The sequence below is a fragment of the Hoplias malabaricus genome, chromosome 12 (genome assembly GCF_029633855.1).
Source record: "Hoplias malabaricus isolate fHopMal1 chromosome 12, fHopMal1.hap1, whole genome shotgun sequence".
Lineage (NCBI taxonomy): Eukaryota > Metazoa > Chordata > Actinopteri > Characiformes > Erythrinidae > Hoplias > Hoplias malabaricus.
In genome coordinates this window covers 28,399,215-28,412,978 of record NC_089811.1, presented here as the reverse complement: position 1 = coordinate 28,412,978, position 13,764 = coordinate 28,399,215, and the positions used below count along the sequence as shown (strand labels likewise).

General features: G+C 39.0%; 2 protein-coding genes across 2 annotated transcripts; both read left to right on the top strand.

Annotated features, from left to right (window-relative positions):
• The first annotated feature begins 2,430 nt into the window (after positions 1–2,430).
• On the top strand, positions 2,431–5,835 carry LOC136710426 (potassium/sodium hyperpolarization-activated cyclic nucleotide-gated channel 1-like). The gene is made up of 6 exons (XM_066685924.1): positions 2,431–2,612; positions 2,693–2,879; positions 2,973–3,077; positions 3,189–3,326; positions 3,471–3,632; positions 5,728–5,835. The coding sequence occupies exons 1-6, from the start codon at positions 2,431–2,433 to the stop codon at positions 5,833–5,835; spliced, it is 882 nt and encodes a 293-aa protein (XP_066542021.1).
• Positions 5,836–5,963: 128 nt separating this feature from the next.
• Positions 5,964–8,508, top strand: LOC136710425 (potassium/sodium hyperpolarization-activated cyclic nucleotide-gated channel 1-like). The gene is made up of 4 exons (XM_066685923.1): positions 5,964–6,085; positions 6,166–6,312; positions 6,397–6,634; positions 8,342–8,508. The coding sequence occupies exons 1-4, from the start codon at positions 5,981–5,983 to the stop codon at positions 8,506–8,508; spliced, it is 657 nt and encodes a 218-aa protein (XP_066542020.1). The 5' UTR covers positions 5,964–5,980.
• Positions 8,509–13,764: the final 5,256 nt, after the last annotated feature.

The window sequence follows — 13,764 nt, the reverse complement described above, 5'->3', positions numbered from 1 at the left end:
ATAATCTTATTTTCTGAAGCATTGTGTCAGTTTTTGTATTCCTTGTTTATAATTCTCTAGGAATTTAAGACGAGTTACCCATCAAGTTATTTTGAGTGCCAAACTGAAACGCAATCCTGTATCATGACACCTAGAATATTTACTGGGCTATTGGAGGCGTCACACTACATCTGTAATTCAACACTGTAAAAAAAAAGCATGATTGAGAATAAATTACCTGCATTAGTAGTATATGGACAGGACTACATATTGTTTTGTCATGGGTGTTATGGAAAGCATGATTTTAGAGGTAATAAAAATTTCATTGAAATATCTCAAAAATCAATTTAGCACTGATTTTTCTATTCATACAAGACGGATTCCAAAAAAGTTGTGACACTAAACAAATTGTGAATAAAAACTGAATGCAATGATGTGGAGCTGCCAACATCTAATATTTTATTCAGAATAGAACACAAATCACAGATCAAAAATTTAAACTTGAGAGAATGTATCATTTTAAGGGAAAAATATGTTGTTTCAAATTTCATGGCGTCAACAAATCGAAACCTTTTTTTACCACTGTGTGGCATGCCCCCTTCTACTCAACACTCAGACGTCTGGGGACAGAAGAGACCAGTTTCTCAAGTTTAGAAATAGGAATGCTCTCCCATTCATGTCTAATACAGGCCTCTAACGGTTCAGTCGTCTTGGGCCTTCTTTGACGCACCTTCCTCTTTATGATGCGCCAAATGTTCTCTATAGGTGAAATATCTGGACTGCAGGCTGGCCATTTCAGTACCCGGATCCTTCTCCTACGTAGCCATGATGTTGTGATTGCTGCAGAATGTGGTCTGGTATTATCTTGTTGAAAAATGCAGGGTCTTCCCTGAAAGAGATGACGTCTAGATGAGAGCATATGTTGTTCTAGAACCTGAACATAGTTCTCTGCATTAATGGTGCCTTTCCAGACATGCAAGCTGCCCATGCCACAAGCGCTCATGCAACCCCATACCATCAGTGATGCAGGCTTCTGAACGGAGCGTTGATAACAACTTGGGTTATCCTTGTCCTCTCTGGTCCGGATGACATGGCATCCCAGTGTTCCATAAAGAACTTCAAATCGTGACTCATCTGACCACAGAACAGTTTTCCATTTTGCCACACTCCATTTTAAAAGACCCCTGGCCCAGTGCAAATGTCTGAGCTTGTGGAGCTTGCTTAGAAATGGCTTTGCGCTGTAGAGTTTCAGCTGGCAACAGTGGATGGCATGGTGGATTGTGTTCACTGACAATGCTTTCTGGAAGTATTCCTGAGCCCATTCTGTTATTTCCTTGACAGTGGCCTCCTGTTTGAGGTGCAGTGACGTTTAAGCGCCCGGAGATCACGAGCATCCAGTAGAGTTTTACGGCCTTGACCCTTACGCACAGCAATTGTTCCAGATTCTCTGAATCTTTTGATGATGTTATGCACGGTTGATGATGATAACTTAAAAGTCTTTGCTATTTTACGCTGGGTAACACCATTCTCATATTGCTGCACTATCCTTCTGCGCAACAATGGTGGAATTGATAATCCTCTTACCATCTTGGCTTCAGAGAGACACTGACACTCTGAGAAGCTCTTTTTATACCCAATCATCAATTGACCTAATTAGTGTTAATTGGTCTTCCAGCTGTTTGTTATATGCTCAATTTCCTTTTTCCAGCCACTTAATGCTACTTGTCCCAACTTTTTTGGGATTTGTTGACACTGTGAAATTTTGAATCAACATATTTTTCCTTTAAAATGTTACATTTACTCAGATTAAACTTTTGATCTGTCATCTATGTTCTATTACGAATAAAATATTGACATTTGCCATCTCCACATCATTGCATTCAGTTTTTATTCACAATTTGTTTAGTGTCCCCAACTTTAGCTCTTTAAGTTTTTATTATTCTTTATCATACACGTGCAGTCAAGATTCTATGTAGCATAGCTATTCTTGATCTCAGTAAAAGACTACCTCCAGGTTTTCATCTGTCAGAACTGTCTGATTACGATGACGTATGGCCATGATATTCAAAACCACCCTTTGTGATAGTGAGCCAGTTTACATTTCAGACATGTCTAATTCACGTGTGCATGGAGCGAATCAGCTGAATAGTTGATGAGGCTGACATTGATGAGATGAAGGAGAGAATGGAAAGTCTGGCACTTGGTATCTCTTTGCCACCCTGCTAGGACAGGGCCAGTGAACAATGCTGGAAAATTACTGTATGTTTTGTGTGTGTGTGTGAGAGAGAGAGAGAGAGAGAGAGAGAGAGAGAGAGAGAGAGAGAGAGAGAGAGTAGGTAACAGAGAGAAAGGAAAGATCAGCATAAAAGAAGTCCAGAAATAAAGTTGTCAGAGCAGTGCAATGGTGTTAAAAGTGGCTCCGTGATCACAGTGCTTAGTCAGGGTCCAGAGATGGAGAGGCCAGCACCTGGAGACAGGGGACGTTTCAGCTGGGACGGCTGGAGAAATCTGCTGCTGCCCCAGTTAAACAGGCAGTCTCTTTATGTGTATGGCAGTGAAGTGGCTGTGGAGAAGGAGTGCATCAGACAACGAGAAAGGGGAGTGTTTGTCATCCATCCCTTCAGCATTTTTAGGTACTGTAAACTTTTTATACATTTCAGAAATTGCACCTCATTGTACTGACACTAAAAAGTTTCAATTCTTGCTTGTTCAGGAGCTACTACATAATGTGTATGGTTGCCATCACATTTCTGAACCTGATTGGGATCCCAATAGAGATTGCCTTTTTAGATGGTCAGACTGGAGTGGGCTGGGAGGGTTTCAATGTCTTCTCAGACACTTTGTTCCTTATTGATGTTGGGCTCAACTTTCGGATGGGCATAATTTCAGAGAACAGTGAGGTAACAGTTTCAACATACGTACTACATGAGTACAGAAATACTCCACATGACATGTACCTGTATATTATTTAACATGTTCTGTCCCTCATACAGGCAGCCATTCTTGATCTGAAATGCATTCGACAAAATTATTTAAAGAGTTGGTTTATACCAGATATGATTGCTGCCTTTCCTGTTGGTTATATCATACTGGTTGCGGTAAGATATTTCCTATTTCTTCATCTATAACCAATATCAAATAAAAAAAAATATGAGATCTTTTTTTATGTGTTTTATATATATATATATATATATATTTCTTTTTCATAGGATCTGAAATACCACAGTGACTCTGCCTCTTCTAAAGCCAATAAAATGGTCAGAATACTCATGTTTGTGAGAATCCTCAGTCTTGTCCGTCTGCTGCGTGTGTCCCGGCTGGTCAGGTTTTTTAACGAAGTTGAGAAAGTTAGTAATTTTTAGGCTAACCGCTGTAGCATAGCGTAGTTTCATAGCAGTTATGTATATATGCATTTTGCATTGCAGTAATGAAACAACTACATTTGTTGTATTCTGATCTGTTGTTTTAATATTAGATTTTATTGCTCGTAGGTTTCAAATGCAAATCTGGAGGTGGTTCAAGTGTTCTTTAGAATCCTGTCTTTGTTCATGATGATCTTTCTCCTGTGCCATTGGAACGGCTGTGTGCAGTATTTTGTTCCAATGCTGGAAGAATTCCCCTCAGACTGCTGGGTCCGACGTGAAAACCTTATGGTAATTTGTTACAGTGTCACTCAACAGTGTCAATGTCCAATGTGTCAGCTGTGCAATCACCTGCAGCACAAAGCCCTGCATTGGTTCCTTAGGTTTATGATGTAAGAAACCCCAGGTTTTAGACTTTGCCAATTTTAGACTGTAACTGGAACACTGCAGTACAGGCAGGTGTTAACTGCTTATTTTGAACGTGATATATCTAGCATATGAAAGTACTACATAGGCATGTATGGCCTAAAACACGTTTTTTGCGTTATGTTTCTGGCTCAAAAAATATTAAATACACTGCTCAAAAAAAATAAAGGGAACACTTAAACAACACAATGTAACTTCAAGTCAATCACACTTCTGTGAAATTAATCTGCCCATTTAGGAAGCAACACTGACTGTGAATCAATTTCACCTGCTGTTGTGCAAATAGAACAGACAACAGGTAGAAATGAGAGACAATTAGTAAAACAACCCCTAGAAAGGAGTGGTTCTGCAGGTGGTGACCACAGACCATTTCTCTGTTCTCATCCTTTCTGGCTGATTTTTTGGTTACTTTTATATCCATGTTTCTGTGCAAACAGTGAGAAACAGACTCCATGAGGGTGGTATGAGGGCCCGACATCCACAAGTGCTTACAACTCAACACTATGCAGGGTGATTGGCATTTTCCAGATAACGGAAAGATTGGCAGAATTGCCATTTGCGCCCTGTGCTCTTCACGGATGAGAGCAGGTTCACACTGAGCATATGACAGTGTCTGGAGACGCAGTTTAGAACATTCTGCTGCCTGCAACATCCTCCAGCATGACTGGTTTGGCAGTCAGTAATGATGTGGGGAGGCATTTCTTTGGAGGGCCGCACAGCCCTCTATGTGCTAGCCAGAGGTATCCTGACTGACATTAGGTACCGGGATGAGATCCTCAGACCCATTGTGAGACCATATACTGGTGTAGTGGGCCCTGGGTTCCTTCTGATGCATGACAATTCTAGTCCTCACGTGGCTGAAGTGTGTCAGCAGTTCCTGCATGATGAAGACATTGATGCTATGGACTGGCCTGCCTCTTCCCCAGACCTGAATCCAATCAAGCATATCTGGGACATCATCCGCCAACGACACGTTGCAGCACAGACTGTCCAGGAGTTGACTGATGCTTTAAACCAGGTCTGGGAGAAGATCCCTCAGGAGAACATCCGCTGCCTCATCAGGAGCATACCCAAGTGTTATAGGGAGGTCATACAGCACGTGGAGGCCACACACACACACACTACTGAGCCTCATTTTAACTTGTATTGAGGACTTGAGAATGTTGGATGAGCCTGTAATTTGATTTTCCACTTTTATTTTGAGTATGATACCAAAGACCTCCATGGGATAATAATTTCAATTTACATTGATCATTTCTTTGTTATTTTGTTCTCAATGCATTTCACTATGTAATGAATAAAGATTTTCACCTGGAATATTTCATTCATTGAGACCTAGGATGTGTTATTTTATTGTTCCCTTTTATTTGTTTGAGCAGTTTATATACACATTTATGAGCAATAATAATAATAAGACAGACTTTTATAATTATGAGATCCAATGACATTGTATTGCGGGGGCAAGGTGGCACAATAGGTATTGTTGCTGTAACACTGCTTTAGTTCCTGGGTTGTGGGTTTAAACCTGACCTCCGGTCATTGTCTGTAAGGAGTTTGAGGTCTTCTCTCTGTGTCAGTGTAGGTTTCTTCCGGGTGCTTACGTTACCTACCACTTTAAAATCATGTGCAAGTAGGCAGATTACCTAATAAAAAGTCTCCATAAGTTTGGCTGTGTGAGTGACTGTGATACTTTGTGATTGATTAGCACCCTGTCCAGGGCACCCAGTGATTCTGGTTAGACTCCAGACCCTCCTTGACCCCACACAAGAACGAGTGGTTACAGAAGAAAAATGAATGAATAAATTATACATTATTACATAATTCAAGCTATCTGTTCTTATCTTATAATTCTGACTTTTTTTATTAGAATTATGACATATGACATATGAATATCCATTATAAGATAATAGGTCATACATTTCAGATGGTATCTCATACAGAATCTCAATCTATTTTACAGAATGCCACAGTGGGGGAGAAGTATTCATTCGGGGTCTTTCGTGCACTGTCACATATGACTGCAATATCCTATGGTTCCTCAGAGACACCAACAAGTAATTTTTTATGATATTTCTTGTAAGATGACTCTGTAACTATATAACTTATAAGATGACTTAAGATAAATTTGTTCATCTAATTTAAACTATTGCTTAATGAATGCCTAATATCTACTTGCTTATTTTGCCTTAGATGAAGTGGAGCTGTGGATTGTTATGACCAGCATTGTATCAGGAGCGTTAATGTATACAGTTCTGGTTGCCAACACTGTTGCTCTGATGACTGATGCAGACATCCCAGCGAGAATATATAAGAGCAAGGTATAGGAATACACAGATTAAAAGTATATATAATATACATATTTATAGTCATATATGATTTTTTAAATTGTTCTTTATAGATGAATGATTTGGAAGAATATATGGTCTTCTTGAAGCTTCCCAAGGCCTTGCGTATTCGCATCAGCAGTTACTTCCAGGCTCGCTATCAGGGGAAGTGGTATGATGAACAGGATGTTCTAAATTGGGTGTCTTCGTCACTTAGAGAGGTACGATTTAGTAAATAAGGATGTTTAAATTATTGTTTAATTTACATAGAACATGTTCTCAGCTTGTTAATTCTCAACTTAAAGGAAATTTTGATGATCATGTGCTCGGGCCTTGTGAGAAAAGTTCCCATGTTCCAGAATTGCGATGTGAACTTTATCAGCGCCATTGTCTCAGAACTGCAGTATGAGGTTTTCCAGGAGGGGGATGTCATCACAACCTGCAATGCTCCTCCTGACCGAATGTTCTTTATTGAACATGGACAGGTAGTTGTGGATACAGATTCATTTCAGCAGGAGCTGTGTGATGGCGGCTATTTTGGAGGTATTATACAAGTTGTCTTTTTCAATGTAGAAATTTTAGCTTATCCACAAATTCAAATTCAAACCAGCACTCTTTCTACACTCATTGTCCTTTTTGCCATCACCACTTATCATATAGGTGCGTTTTGTACTGATACAATTACAGTTGCCTTCTTTCATCCTGTTCTTTAGTGGTCAAGACCCCTATAGGGCCACCATACACTGTTAGAAAAACTGTCACTGTGGTGGTACCTTTTGCTATCACTGTGGTGGTAGCCTCAGGGGTACATTTCTGTACTTGTTGTTAGGGAACATAATTGTAGGGCGGCACGGTGGCGCAGCACGTAGTGTCGCAGTCAAACACCTCCAGGATCCAGGGGTTGTGGATTGGCAACTCAAAAGTGTCTGTGTGTGTGTGTGTGTTTGTGTGTGTGTGTGTGTGTGTGAGTATGAGTGAATGTGTGAGTGTGTGTGTCGCCCTGTGAAAGACTGGCGCCCCCTTCAGGGTGTGTTCCTGCCTTGCGCCCAGACAATGAATGAATGAATGAATGAAATGATTTCATACACCCACTTTATCTCCAGAACTTATATTATGTTAGTTTATTTAGCACAGTTATAAAAGTTATAAAAATATTACAAACATTCACCTCTCATTCTGGAGGAGAGAATGTACTTTTATGGAACACAACTGGACATTACACACCTGTTGTATCTTTAAAGGTACATATACACTGTGTGTACCTTTAGTGACCAATACTGTACCTCTACCATAGCTTATTTTCTCAGAGTGTAGAGCAGTATTATTTGGGTATTGGATCATTATAAGCACTGTATTAACATTGACAGTACTGCTAGAGTTTTAAATACTGTGCCAACTCACTGGGCATTGTATTAGACTCACCTGCCTTGATGGTCCACCTTGTAGTTTACTGTGCTAAAATTTTAGACAACTAAGGTTATTATTATTATTTTAAATAATTCTTGATAGAGGTGGTGCTTATATAATTACAACAAATAGACAAATATTTATACAGTGTGTGTTTTTTTTTCTAAACAGTACATGTGTTCTGAGCTGTGACATTAACAGTTACTTGATTTAATGTATTGAAATAGGTAGTGTCGTTGTCACACAGCTCCTGTGTCCTGGGATTGTGGGTTTGTGAGGAGTTTAGTGTGTTCTCCCCATGTCTAAAGAAAAGGTATCGTATGATAACGTGCCAAAGGCAGACATTCTGAAAGGGTTTTAGCCCCTGGTCAAATCATACAAACACAATACACACCATACCACAACCACATCAGTGTCACTGGAGTGCTGAACATATTCCACTAGCCAAATGCTACTTGGCTTGTTTTGGTCCAATGCGGACCACTGAAGAACAATATAAAGGTGGCCTAAATACTATACAAAGCGATTGCAGTATCACTATGTGGAATTGATTAAAAGGACAATGAATGTAGAAATGTGTTTTTAGTTTTATGACTGATATGTGTAATTGGTATGTGTTGTGTATGTTTTATAAATGTAATGATTGACTATAAACCCTTCAACTGGACCTGGGGCCCCACATTTCTAGTCACTTATTTGTTCCATGGAAGTTAAAACAATAGTGTTGTATAAGGAGATAATGTGGCTAAAAGCTTTTACAGATTGGATCATTTTTATTATAAAAATAGTAATGGTGATAAAACTGATTACGATGAAAAACATACATGTTTTTGTACCTTTCAGAGAAATGTCTCCTAACCAAGATAAGCTGGCTTGCTACAGTCCGAGCTCAGACTATTTGTCATCTATTCTCTCTATCTGTGGATAGTTTCTATCGAGTCCTCCATGCCTACCCAGAGGTTATGACAGACCTTCAGAGAACAACTCAGAATGGCATAAGCTTCCATTGATGTCCTGAAATCACATGCATTTTGAACAAGATGCACTGAAACACCAGATCATAGTTCCTTAGATGCTAAAGGTTATGATTGTACATGAAATATGTACAGTACTGTGAAAATCAGAGACTAACCTTCATTTGCAAATGCATGCATTTTGTCTTCTTCAAGTGGTGGAATGGACAAAAATATCTGGAATTATTCTTAGCTAGACTAGAGCTTTATTATCTCCTGTCTCTCAAAATTAGAAGATTTAAGTACCGTATGACTAATGGTGATATTTTTGTTCACATCAGGTTTTGATCAGTTGGTTGCAGGCTCATATTCTTTGTATCTTTTAATCTTTTTTTTATCCAGTTTTGGAAATTCCTGTTATTTTTAATATTTTTTTCTTTGATTAATGTCTTTTTTATTCATCTTATAGGTGATAGATATAATGACATTAAATGTGATATTTTCATCATGGAACTAAAATAAGAAATGGATGGTCTCAGATTTTGCACTATATACATATATATATATATATATTAGACCAATGTTTAGAGCATGTAAACCATAGTAAAATATGACTTTTTCTTTTAATCCTGGAATATGTGATTTTGTAGAAACCATTAAGTGTAAACTACTTTTTGAAATAATCCAACTAATGTTATCACCCCCTATTTTCAGCCCTCCTTCCAAAGTCCAATGAATTCACATGCAGTGCACATGCATGTGGGCAGGGTGATGTAGATAGACAGGCATGCTGTCTGATTGAATCAGTTGGCCAGGTTTTTTACAGTCCTGTGCCCTAATGAACCTTTATGTTTATCTCATCAGAGCATTTGATTAACTAATTACTACTGGGATTTAAAGAATATTTCAAGAAGTTTTTATGGCAAATCACCTATCCTGCCATTAACATGGTGATTCATCAAGGTCTTTTATTATGAAAATTTGTGATGGAGACCATTCCAAATGGAAAACTACATCTGACGGGACAGGAAAATCTCATGTTCTCCTAGATATGTGATTTAGTAAGATTTGTGAATCTATAGTTTGAACAACTACACAACTCTCTTTTAGATGTGTTCAGCATGGTTCACTTTTATTCATTTTATTAGTCTTTATTTGCACACAGATACATAATAATTATGCTTTCATGCTGTTGCATTATCTACTATTTTTAACACCAATTAATGATAGGTGTTCTATATGTATACATTTTATTGAGCATTACAGGTGAGCTCTTGCATTAATGGAATGTATTACATTATACATTTTTGTTTTAATGTAACATAATCAGATCTGGTGTTCTACCCAAATACACAGACTGTTCCAGAAGCCAGTCTATGCTTGTATTCATACTGGTAGTAGGAGGCCTGAGGAAAGTTGCACTTCATCTCCATTTTACCTGGTACAACATGGATAGCGACACTTGTGCCAAGCCCTTCCTGTAGTTTTTTTAACATTCGATTGGCCAGATAGAGTCTAGCTTTTCCAGGATCTTCTTCTATTTCTGCATAGATTTCAGGTGGTGGGTTTGGGATCTTCCACTCCAGGTCAACTATTAGCTGATGAATGCGACCTTTATCCAATGAGGAAGGGGTGTCCCTATAGCAAGCAACAATATTGGTATTCGGCACATCTGAACAAACAGAGATGAAGTGATCTGATCCCAGAATGGGCAGACTGCTTTTCTCTTCAATTTCCTCCTTGACTTCAACTGCTGCATCCTTCCAGGAGACAACAGGGGGGTGTACCATCACAGCCCAGTGCAGCCAGTCATAATTTCGCTCCAAGGTTTTTAGAATTTCAGTTGCTTGCTGCTCAGGAGTGTTTGTATTCCATCGGATCTCCAAGATCTGCTTCTTGACATCCTCTTCAGCTTGCTCACGGAAGTATCCAGAACAGAGCCCTCCAGTGTTTTTCATTTTTCTGTATAAGGCGGACATCCTGTCTGACCAGGTTTTCATGAGAAGGGCCTGATCTCTGCCTGTCAAAGAGGCCTCTATAAAAAGACACAGCAGGCCTGTTGCTAACACAAAATTCACCTGTAACAGAGAAAAAGACCAAATGGACAAACAAATGAGAGTACTGAAAAAAAAATTGTATTGCTACATAATTGTTTAATTTGAATGCTATAAAGATGTACATATGTACTGGCATATAGAGTTAAAAACCAATGTAGTTCCTAAATAAACAGCCATTATCAGGTGACATTGGCTTCCCCTTGTTCTTTAAACACTTTAAGGCATACAGACAAAGTACATACCAGGGTCATATTGGCCATAATCTTGCACATGATCTTGTCTATCAAATAAGAATAATTAATATACCATTGCCATTTATTTATTGAACTGAGATAAAAAAAAAATTGCTTACATCATGCCATTTATAAGCACTATGAAGTTAAGTGCTTAGTGGACATATGCTCATATAAATGAAGTGTATTTCCCTACATAGATGTACTTGTTACATACATCCCAGCACTGTAACCAACATGCTGCACACCCACCTTGATAGAGAACTCCTTGATCTGCCAGCGTTTTGGCTTGCTGTTTCGAACAAGCTCTTCTAACAGAGTTGGCTGGTCAGTGAGAACAGAGATGCCCATGATACGACTGTACAGCGCTGTCAGCTGCCTTTCCAGTCGATACTCTTTAACATAGCTCAAAAACACTTCCTTTTCCTGCTTCGTAAACTCTGGCTGGGCTCTCACTGATGCTACAAGCTGGTTGTATACCACGACCAAATCATCTTCCAGACAGTGTACCTCTTGGTCTGTCAGCAGGCCTGGTCCAAAGGAGCTAAATTCATGATCAATGTGGTCCAGGTTCTTCTTCACAACATCCATATCATCAGATGTAGCATTGCCACTTAAATAAGAGCAGATTCCCTCAACTAGCACACGCATGGACTGCATGAATCCAACAGGTTCTAGAACTTTTCCAAAGAGCGCCATGATTTGACCAAAAGCAGACCTAGAGATAGAAACAGGCAAAAATATAAAAAGCTTATATCAAATCATTGATCATAAAAATATAAACAGAGACACATATATGAAAAAGTGCAAGTCTTTCTTTGTGTCTCACCAGAGTTCAGAGGAAGTAGCATTTGATGTCACATTCACATTGGCTCCAGAATTTATACTCACTCGCTAAGACAAATAAGGGCTTGATAACGTTTTTAGCTGCCCTTCAAATATCATTTACTACCTAAGAAAAAGTGTACTGGTGTGTGCTTCTGGGAGATTAAGTGAACTAACGTGTTCATATTCAAAGATGACAGAGTTTTTACTACAAAAATAAGGAAAACAAACAGTGATTAAGAACAATCAGTAAGGTATTCATATCAGTTTATCCTTCTCTTAACTGCAGTACAGGAATGCTTGTGAATGCATTAAGGCACAAGAGCATTTGTGTGTTTCACTGCTACAGAACCCAAAGCTTTTCCAGACAATTTATAGCACATTTAAAGGACCAAAAGGCATTAGCAGAATACATTTGTTGAACATATAATATTGAGCATCAGACAAACTAAACAAACAAATTACATACAAGAGTGACAAATATATAAATAGTGAACCAATATAGTGTTGGGTCAAGGCATCCATCCATCCATCCATTATCTGTAACCGCTTATCCAATTCAGCCTACCTGGAATCATTGGGCGCAAGGCAGGAATACACCCTGGAGGGAGCGCCAGTCCTTCACAGGGCAACACACACACATATTCACTCACACCTACGGTCACTTTTGAGTCACCAATCAACCTACTAACATGTGTTTTTAGACTGTGAGAGGAAACCGGAGCACCCGGAAGAAACCCACGCAGACACAAGGAGAACACACCAACTCCTCACAGACAGTCACCTGGAGCCAGTCATCCTCCAGGTCCCTGGAGCTGTGTGACTGCGACACTACCTTCTGCGCCACCATGCCGCCCAGGTCAAGGCCATATTATATTTTATGCACCTATTTTTCAATAAATAAATGTGTGAATCTTAAAATGTTAAGCATTTAATTTCATTTAATGATTGTATATTAATCATGTGCAGTATGTTAATTATATCAAAATATAATTAAATATAACTTTCATTCATTCATTCATTGTCCTTAACTGCTTATCTACTTCAGGGTCCTGGTGGCTGAGCCTACCCGGAATCACTGGGCACCAGGCCGGATCACACCCTGGAGGGGGCGCCAGTCCTTCACAGGCCGACACTTTCACTCACACACGCACATATATGGACACATTTGAGTCTCCAATCCACCTACCAATGTGTATTTTGGGTCCATGGAAAGAAACCGAACCACCTGGAGGAAACCCACTCAGATACAGGGAGAACACACCAAACTCCACGCAGACAGTCACCTGGAGCAGGACTCGAACCCACAGCCTCCAGGTCCCTGGAGCTGTGTGACTGCGACACTACCGGGAAACTTTTTCCAAACAATATTCTCAGTTTTGTTCCAGAAATACAAGTCATTTAAAGAATGTATGCTAAATATATTTCATTCTCAGTTATGATTCTTAATAGAGCTTTTAGAAGTTAAAGACACAACACTAAATCTGTTTCTTGTCAAAAACACAGCAAAGGCTCTCTGGACTGATAATATGCAACATTCTCAGAAAAAAAGGTACAGTAGAGGTACATTATTGTTCACTAAATTATAAACAATGTAAATGTACCTTTAAAAATACATTCTCTTCTCCAGAAGAAGAGGTGAATATTTGTAAGATGTCATTATTGAACTGTGTAAAATAAAACAACATAAGTCCTAGAGATGAAGTTGGGTGTATGGAATCAAAACAGATTTAAAATCTACAATTGTAATGTAATAAGGTACAATTATATTCCTCAATTAAAGGTAATAAATATGTAGCACTGAGGGCACCACCAGAGTGAGAGCAGAAGGTACCAGCACAGTGACAATTGTTCTGGCAGTGTGTTAAGAATCTTAAAATAACTGGAATCCTGCAATAGCATTATGGGATGAACAATAGTCAAGAAAACTTTTCCTCAGAGCTGTGGCATTCAGAGTTGAAACCTTGACCTTTAAATGGAACTTTACAAACCCCACCCTTACTGTGGCCTACAACTCCATTATATGTATGTTTGCACTACTATACAAATATTCATATCATTCTGCATTGTACTGTCCACACCTCCACTCTATTCCAAATGTGTTTCTCCTCTTTTTTTTCCAGGGAGGGAACGCAATCCCTAGTTTTAAGAAAAATCCGTTTAAAGAAAGCCCAGTTTCAGTTGCTTACTGAAATCAG